This window comes from Pituophis catenifer, unplaced genomic scaffold (genome assembly GCF_029215685.1).
Source record: "Pituophis catenifer annectens isolate HBS135680 unplaced genomic scaffold, rPitCat1.0.hap2 SCAF_3, whole genome shotgun sequence".
NCBI classification, from domain to species: domain Eukaryota; kingdom Metazoa; phylum Chordata; class Lepidosauria; order Squamata; family Colubridae; genus Pituophis; species Pituophis catenifer.
Genome location: NW_027256883.1, coordinates 214,588,488 through 214,598,082, shown reverse-complemented (window position 1 = coordinate 214,598,082; position 9,595 = coordinate 214,588,488). Strand labels below are relative to the sequence as shown.

At 48.8% G+C, this 9,595-nt stretch overlaps 1 protein-coding gene across 1 annotated transcript in view; it reads right to left on the bottom strand.

Moving 5' to 3' along the window:
• Window positions 1-5,936: 5,936 nt before the first annotated feature.
• The window catches only part of DNMT3B (DNA methyltransferase 3 beta), a 38,698-nt gene continuing 35,039 nt past the window's right edge, over window positions 5,937-9,595 (bottom strand). The window contains exons 18-20 of the mRNA XM_070941856.1: window positions 9,154-9,223; window positions 8,579-8,697; window positions 5,937-6,078 (exon numbers count right to left, since the gene is read on the bottom strand). Of these exons, the coding sequence (XP_070797957.1) occupies window positions 5,937-6,078; window positions 8,579-8,697; window positions 9,154-9,223 (331 nt within the window). The remainder of the gene's footprint in view (window positions 6,079-8,578; window positions 8,698-9,153; window positions 9,224-9,595) is intronic.

Genomic DNA, 9,595 nt, shown 5'->3' with positions numbered 1-9,595 from the left:
TTTTTCATGCAATGTAGCTTATCTAGTAGAAAGTGGGAATGGGGTAGATGTAATATAACTTAATTTCGGGAAAGCAGTCATAGAAGAATCCCAGGATATCAGCCAGATCATAGAGAGGGGCTCCTCCGGGTGCCGTCGGCCAAACAATGTCGACTGGCGCCCCCTAGGGGGAGAGCCTTCTCTGTGGGGGCACCTACTATCTGGAACGAGCTCCCCCCGGAGATACGGAGGATCCCGGAACTGTGCACCTTCCGCCACGCTCTTAAAACCTTTTTATTCCACCAGGCGGGCCTGGCCTAATCTTTTTAATTATGCAAATTTTAATCGGTTTTTAAATGATTGGGGTGTTTTAATTTGTCTGGGCCAAATTGTTTAATTCGATTTTACTTTGTTTTTAAATTTTGTATCTATGTATTTTTACTGTTTGGCTGTTCACCGCCCTGAGTCCTTTGGGAGTAGGGCGGTATATAAATCAAATAAAGTAAAGTAAGTAAAGATGGCACATTCATTCATCCCAATTGGAAGACTCAAAAAGCGGCTCTTCTTCCATTTATTTATTTTGATTCTGGTACACACACACGCCCTCTGCCCCCTCCCAAGCTAAAGAATTCCTCACTCCCACCCCTAATTCTTTTCCTCTTTCCTGTCGTGACTAGCTTGGTGTCATCTATGGCTTGGGCATTGCACTCCAAAACAACTAGAAACAATTTTGTTCCCTCGTGCCATCACTCTGTGAACATCTAATTCCCACAGCACTGTCTTATTCCCAAGGATATTTACCCATGTAGCAGGGCCGTATTACTATTAACCTTCTCATCTTTCCTACTACTTTCTCTTATTGGCACTGTACCATTAGAATCAGAATCAGAATCAGAATCAGAATAGAGCTGGAAGGCACCTTGGAGGTCTTTTAGTCCAGCCCCCTGCTCAAACAGGAGATCCTGTACCCGTGATGGCGAACCTATGGCACGCGTGCCACATGTGGCACACGGAGCCATATCTGTGGGCACGCGAGCGCTGCCCTAGCTCAGCTCCAGCGTGCATGTGTGTGCCAGCCAGCTGATTTTTGGGCCTTCCGGGCCCACCGGAAGTTGGGAAACGGGCTGTTTCATGCCTCCAGAGGGCCTCCGCAGGTGGGGAAGGCTGTTTTCGCCCTCCCCAGGCTCCTAGAAAGCTTCTGGAGCCTGGGGAGGGCGAAAAAACGGGCCTATCAGGCCCACCGTGCCATCACATGCCAAAAGCAGGGGGAGCACGGAGGGTCACATGCACATCCGCGGGGACCCCCCTGCACTCCCCCCGGTTTTGGCACGCGACGGCAAAAAGGTTACCCATCATTGTCCTATACCATTTCAGACAAATAGTTGTCCAATCTCTTCTTAAAAAGCTCCAGTGATGGAGCACCCACAACTTCTGGAGGCCAGTTGTTCCATTGGTTAATTGTCCTCACCGTTAGGAGTGTTTCTCCTGAATTCCAGGTTGCTTCTTTCCTTGATTAGTTTCTATCCATTGCTTCTTGTCCTGTCTTCTGATGCTATGGAGAATAATTGGACCCCCCCCTCTTCTTTGTGGCAGCCCCTCGAATAATGGAATATTGCTATCTTGTCCCTCCTAGATTAGCCAAACCCAAATCCTGCACCCGTTCTTTTAGTCCCCAGGCCCTGAAATCATCTTAGTTGCTCTTCTTTACGCTTTTTCCAAAGTCTCAACATCTGAAATGTGTTTGAATATTAGTAGCTCGGCTGTTGGATTTGAGCTCCCAGCTCGGCAATTTGGTTGCAAACGTTTCGTCACCATTGGAGGAGACGTCATCAGTGCACTTTGAGTTGGGTTTTGTCAACTCAAAACGCACTGAGGATGTCTCCTCGAATGGTGACGAAACGTTTGCAACCATATTGCCAAGCTCGGAGCTCAAATCCAACAGCCTCTCAACATCTTTTTTGGAAGGTGACCAAAATGCAGTATCCCAAGTGTGGAATTCAGTGGTGGATTTCTACCAGTTCACTCCAGTTTGGGAGAACTGGTAGCAGGGGTAGGAGGCTCCGCTCGCCCACCCGGATGTCATCCCAGACACTCAACAGTTCAGAACCCGCAGCGAAATTAAGTGGAACCCACTACTGGTGGAATTACCCTGGTTTTTTTTGCAAACAGCTTATGCACCGGAAACAACTTCCTTGTATGTCTAATCCCACTTGGTCAATATTCTATATTCCCGTGATGGCGAACCTATCGGTGGCACCCGGAGCCATATTGGTGGGCACTGAGTGTTGCCCTAGCTCAGCTCCGCCACCCGATTTTCAGGCCTTCTGAGCACACCGGAAGTTGGCAAATGGGCTGTTTCTAGCCTCCAGAGGGCCTCCGGGTGGGGGGGGGGGCGTTTTCGCCCTCTCCAGGCTCCTAGAAAGGCTCTGGATCCTGGGGAGGGCAAAAAAAATGGGCCTGCCCGGCCCCACTGAGCCATCATGTGCCAAAAGCTGGGGGAGCGCAGGGGGGCTGTCACACACGCATGCATGGGGGGGCACATTGAATTATGGGTGCGGGCATGCCCCCCCCTGCTTTTAGCATGCGGCAGCAAAAAGGTTAGCCATCTATTCTATATTCAACACGCAGCCCCTCTCAAACCCCTGCAGGGGTTTATATTCAATTCACAGCCCCACTCAAACTCCTAAAATGGACCGGAGGCCCTTCCAAGCTGCAAATCACAGATGGGGAAAGACCTCGTCCCACCCCAATTGCACCCTTCCCCACCCACTGAAAGGAAAAGTGGACCTTTATAAAGATCTCATAAATCAAATTTAGGAAGGACAGAATTGGGCAATGCTCTCCCTTAAGAAAGGGATGACTAACTATGGCAACTTTACGAGTTGTGGACTTCAACTCCCAGAGTTCCCGAGCCAGCCATGTATGGCTGCCTTGGGAATTCTGGGAGTTGAAGTCCACGGCACTTAAAGTTGCCGTCGTTTTATTCATTCCTGCCCTGAAGGCTTTGACCTCATCTATCTTCAAAAGTGCACAACCCACCCTCTGTATCTGCTGGGCCATTTACGAAGACACGACGCACCCCAAATAAAAACAACAGGCCACGCTCTGTTATAGAAAAACACTGACTTTAATTAAACCATGATAAATGTTTAAGGCAAATGTGTGTCAAAACCGTTTCGTTTCCAGCACTAAGAAACACCAAAGGAAAAAAAGTTGGGGGGTGGGAGGATTTCCCTCACCCTCGCTAAGGCTCACTTGCAGCCGTCCTTTTTTGGGGTTGAGCTTCTGTCCCCCCAAAAAAGAAAGGGAAGAAAAGAAGAGGTTTTTTTTTAAAAAAAGAAGAGTATATAAAAGCACACACACCATTTTGACGTTAGAAAAGTATAAAAAAAGATAGCACCAACGTTAAGAGGTCCTTTGAACATCTTGGAAATGTCATTTCTGTAATGTTTAAAATGCCGTAAAAAGGAGGTTTTATTATGCTACTTTGGGGAGGGCAAGATGTTTTTTTTTTATTGATTTTTAATATTGTCTTACAAACCAGAAGGGATCCTATAGAAATCTTCCCGGAGACCAAAGATGAAAGATTTGCTATACTCTTCAAAGGGGTCAAAGGAGAAGAGACAAGCAGAAGGTACAGCAAATGGCTAGTTACAAGCACCCACACTTTCACCCCCGTTCCCTTGAACATCCCCACAAGTTGGGGGGGCTGCAGAATTCCCTATTGACCCTCATTCCTTTCGCTTGTGGCATGCAAGCTTCATTCACGGGACCAAGGATTCAGTTCACAAACCAGCAAACGCACCTAAAACATATAATACAGTAATGATTGTCCCACGCCCAGAGGTATCACCCACGGCATTCGCACGTCCACGGATTCACAGACACACACTTCACCCAATTCGGGGCAGGGATTTCAGTGGCTCAGGAATGCGATACACACACACACGTCCAAGGAATCTCTACTTCTGGCCTTATATTACTGGCGTCCGTTTTCAATGGCACTTGCCCGTCCCTGAGACTCGTCACTCCTACCGGCGTAGGATCCATTGGGATGCCAGCAGCAGCTGGAGGATTGCCAGCGGGCATTGGGCAAAGGAAAGACTGGCCAAGAGATGGGCAGAGAGCCAGATGTGGGCAATCCTCTTGGCACAGAACTGATTATAGCCGAACGCCTTTTGCACGCTTCCCCATTGAGGCAACGCCTTCTGGAGTGTGCAGAAGCTGCATCGTCGGATAATGTGAAGTGGCCTTCCTTTGGCAACCTCAAATACTGACAAGGAAAAGGAAGGAGAGACCCCAACGGCTCCCATTTGCCCTCAGGAGGGAAAAAATGTACCAAACTGGAGCAGGGATGACTCTCAACAATATTCCCATGACTCGAGAAAACTTTCCTAACCGATCGACCATCTGCAATCCAAAAGTTTCGTTCCCGGATGGATTTTGGCAACTTGGCATCCAAGCCAAGCTCACCCCCTGCCCCCCCCCGCCCCCAATCTCTGATGGCAAGTTGGAAGTTGGTTCAAGAGTAACACGGGCACCTCTCCCCCCCCCCCATTTTTGCCAATGTGTCGAAAGAGGTTTTGCATCATCTGGAGAAAATATATATAGACATCTCTGATTCTGGACAGGCATCCCGGTTGCAGAGAATGCAAAGGATCGTTAACTTGTCTCCTGCAATGATTTTCGTGGTTTGGTTCATACAAACACCGGGAAAAGTCCAGAGGAAGGGATCGATGTGTAGCCCACCCACTTGCCCGCCGAGGGAAACGTGGGATTGCAGATTACCAAAAACCATGGCAAATTTCAGATTAGGAAACGAGCGAGCAGAAAGACTCTACAAAATCTCAGGGTGTCTTTATCCCTCCCAGGGGGGTGGCGTCCATCCCACCCAATCCTGGTCTATTGAAATCAGGGTTTGAAGAACAGACAGTCAAAGAAAACGATCCAACGGATGAAAATAGCAGCATCGGTGAAGACTGAAGTCCGCTGGGGTCCAAGCACGGAAAGGCAGCTACAGGGTTTGAAAATCTCGATGTAGCAGCTTTTAAACTCTTTTTCTCTCTGCAAGGGGTTGTATTCTTCAAAGAGGGAAGGCCAAACCACAGTAAACATTTGTAGATTGTCTTTTTTTTGTTTCCCGTTTTCCTCCGCTGTCTGCTGGGAATTTCCCTGCCTCTGAAAGGACCACAGTTGTGCAAATGCTCTCGCACAGCTCTTCAAAAAAATAACCCAGCGAAAATTGAAACGGGGTTGAAGAAGAGTTCTTTGCACTAAAATATCCCCCAATGCATTAAAGGCATCATGTAATTTAAAAGTATAACCGCGTATGGCATGCTTCTTTTTTTTTTTTTTTACCTTCCCATTTTGGCTCCGTGTTGTAGGATTATCGCCCGGTTTGCATCCAGCCCAAATTCCTCTCTAGGAATTTTCAAATCCGGCTGCAAAATGGCTGTAAAAGTCTCTCCCCAATCCCACCCCCCCCATCCCCTGAAGTTTTACGTTCTTTAAAAAAAAAAAACTTAAAAAAGAAAAGAAAAATTTTCCTGTTTTTTTTCCCAGCGCGAACAGTGGGAAAAAACCCAAGTCAAGCTGGCTCATTGCTACAGACAGACGGGTGTCCTTGGAGTTCCATCCTGCAGTTTTCCCGTTTTCAAGTTATCGCTTTGGTTCTCGCGGCCGGTCGGGAAATGGCTCTTCGTTCGAGCAGCCTCAGTTTCCCCATCCGCACAAGACGAGGGGTGAATGCTACCTCTCTGCAGTTCCCCCAAAAATCTGTTTGCTTGGTTGTTTGTTTGTTTTTTTGGCACAGCGGGAACGCAAAGATCTGGCGAGCTTGGAAGAAAGTCGTGGATGGGAAGAGTTTTTCTGCGGAGGAGGTCTCCTTTAAGGGGGGCATGTCGAGGGGGGTCTCGGCACTTCTCCTTCCACCCGGGAGACCACAGGACCCCTGCAGGCTAATCACAGGAAAAATAATCCTTCAGGGGGGCAAAGAGGTGGCGGATGACGGGGACACTCCACGACCTCCCGAGCAGCTTCTGACGTGCCTGGCGACCCATGTTAGACACGTCGGTGTAGTGGAGAGGGAAGCCAAAGATCCTGGGGGGGGGAGAAGAGACCGTTAGCTCAGCCCCTCTGCCCAATCCGCAAGGAGAGGGGTTAGGACCCCCACACACACACAAAAAGAAGGGGACCCTTTTTTGATCCCATCAGTGAACCCAAAAGATGAATATAGCTAGTCCTCGACTTACGACCAAAGTTTCTATTGCTAAACAAGGCGGTCGTTAACGAATCGTGCCCAATTTTTCCCCTCTTCTTCCCCCACGGTGGTTAAGTCACTGCAGTCGTTAAGCGAGTCATGCAGTCGTTAAAAAGAGAGAATCCAGCTTCTCTCATTGACGTTGGTTGTTTGAACCCGGCTGGGAAGGGTTTAGTGAGCTGGGCTCTGTTTTTAATGACCTTTCTTGGAATAGTCGTTAAGTGAATCACTGCAGTTGTTAAAAGTGAGGAACACGGTTGTTAAGTGAATCTAGCCTCCCCGTGGACTTGGCTTGCCAGAAGGTCGCAAAATGGGGATGACATGACCCCAGGACACTGCAACCGTCGTAAATATGAGCCAGTTGCCAAGCATCTGAATTTTGATCACGTGACCCTGGGGAAGCGGCAACGGTCGTAAGTGTGAAAAACGGTCATTTCAGTGCCATTGCAACTTTGAAAGGTCACTAAACAATCTGTTGTTAAGTCGAGGACTATCTGTAATTCCTAGTGCCTATAATTACCTATAACCAATTCCCAATATCACCTTTAATCAACGGTCGTAAGTGTGAAAAACGATCCCGTTGTAACTTACAACATACCCCAATCAAGAACTATCCAAACAAGCTAAAAGCAAACAACAACCCAATTAAGGAACTACCAAGACGTCTCCCACCAATACTGACAGGGCAACCCACAGTATATAAACAGAGAGCAAACCCCACTCCCTTCTAGAACTGATGATGGTCCCTAGTTGGGCCATGAAACGTCTGCAAGAAAACCAAGCTCAGAGAGCACCAAGGAGTCCCACAGTCCTCCTCCTCCTCCTCTCCCTTCTAAATGTCGTACATCATCAATGCTAGGATGGGATGGGGCTTACTATTGATGGAAGGCGAATATATGTGTCCCAGGATAACATGGCAGGATCCAATTTGGGTCACAGAACCAGAGTTTTTAGTCTTTCGGGCTTTCGGACTTTACTATTTATATACAAGTGGTTTGCCCTAGAGAGCAAAGCCCCTCTCCCTTCTAGAACTGATGATATTCCTTAGTTGGGTCATGAAACATCTGCAAGAAAACAGCCAAACTCAGAGAGGACCAAAGATCCCATAGTCCTCCTCCTCCTCCTCCTCTCTGCAATCCCCACTCCTTTCTAGTCCTGATACTATTACCTAGTTGGGTCATGAAACATCTGCAAGAAAACCACCAAAGTCAGAGACCACCAAGGACCCTACAGTCTTCCTCCTCCTCTTCCACCTCCTCCTCCTCTCCACAAACTCCCCACCCTTCTTGCACTGATCATGTAATCTAGTTGGGTCATGAAACATTTGCAAGAAAATCACCAAAGTCAGAGAGCACCAAGGACCCCAGAATTTTACGGTTATCTTATGTTTCAAGGGGACACATCTTTTGGGGGCATTTCATACTGGGAAATGAGAGCATTTACTCACAGAGTCACGGGTTGCCCTCTGAAGGCTGTAAAACAACACCGAGAAATTGCCAAGGAAATACTCAAAACATCTCAAGAACACGACAGAGGGAGAACAGCAGCAGAAGGAGGAGGTCTTGCAAGACGAGAAAATTGCAAAGTGGGTCTCTTCGAACCTGGGGTCCCTAAATAAGGTTGGAAGAGAAGCCTGACCCCACCCCCCACCCCCAATTAGCAGGACAACACCCAGGTCTGCATGAGAACGTGTGAACACCAATATATCTGAGCAACGGGTTGGGGAAAATGCTTTTTGGAGTCTACAGCTCGTAGAAGAAACGCAGAATAATTGATTCATCCTCTTTGCCAAGTACAAGGCACAGACACAAGGACTCCTGGACTTACGACGGTCATTGAGCCGGCAATTTCGCTCATAGGTTATGAGGATCACCAAGCAGGACTGTGCCTGATTTTGGAACCATTTTATTAAGTGAATGCAGTGGTCATAAAACAAACACTGCTGTCATTAAGCCAATCCTGGCTTGGCGATTCTGGAAGTCCTCCCATCTCAAAGCATTCTGGCTGGGGAATTCTGGGAGTGGAAGTCCTCCCATCTTAAAGCAGTGACTAGGGAATTCTGGGAGAGGAAGTCCAGCCATCTTAAAGCATGCTGAGTGGGGAATTCTGGGAGTTGAAGTCCCCCCATCTTAAAGCATGCTGAGTGGGGAATTCTGGGAGTTGAAGTCCCCCCATCTTAAAGCATGCTGAGTGGGGAATTCTGGGAGTGGAAGCCCACCCATCTTAAAGCTGCCCTAGAGTCTTCCCTTTGGGAGCCATTCCAGGACTGACGAGTTTTCCCACCCCTTCCTTCCTCCCCACCCCCATATCCCGGGTTCCCTCGCCCTGCCCATCCCTCACCTTTCCAACTCTGTGCACCATAAATCGTCATCCTTCCCGTTCATGGACACGGGCAGCGTCTTGGACCTCCCCTGCCGAATGGAGTTACTCTTCGTCGTGATGGTCCGAACTTTTTTCATCTGCAGAAGAAAAGCAGAGAATGAAGAAGATCATTTGGAAAGGGGGGGGGGGGGAAGGGGCAGAGGGAGGCAGCAGATTCCCGACCAAGGATGTCGGCGCAGGCAGCATTCCTAACGGGGAGTGGGGACTGCTGGTTTTTGTTCGTGGCCAGCTGGAACGATCCCAAGTATGAAAAATGGTTCTAAGTTGCTTTTTTTTCCGTGTCCTTGTAACTTCAAACGGTCACTAAACAAACCGTTGTAAGTCTAGGACTGCCTCTTGCTGTCTCCTTTGGCCATTGGGGTGACCGAGGACACTGGGCTGGAAAGAAGGGAGGGCCAACCCCCCCACCCCAAAACCACCCCTCCATACATTTTGCAACCACGACATCCGGATGAAGCTGGCATGCACAAACGGGAGCTGTTCTGCACCCTCCTTTATCCCAGGCGAGAATAATGGGGGACAATTGGGGTTACCTTGGCCCTCCGACTGTACTCCAAGCAATCCTGAAGCTCCAGCTTGTCTGCCTTGGAGGCCACCAGGGGCCTGGAAAGAGAAAAGGTTGATGAGACTCTGTGATCCGCCCCCGCCCCCACGCCTCCCCAAAAGTCACGCTGCTTCGTTTGTAGGGTGCAGGAAACGCTCCCCAGGAAAAGAGATCACAAGACACCGATAGAGGAGAGCATTTGTGGCTCAGGGTTGAAATGAAGGGGTCCTTGGTGGTCTCTGAGCTTGGGGGTTTTCTTTGCAGACGTTTCATGACCCAACTAGGTAATGTCATTAGCGGTAGAAAAGGTGGAGGGTTGGAGGAGGAGGATTGGGCAGTCTTTCGTCCTCCCTAAGCTTCTCCTCCTTGTCCTCCTCCTCCTCTCCCTCCCTCCCTCCTCCTCCTCTCCACACACAACCCTCCTTTCTAGC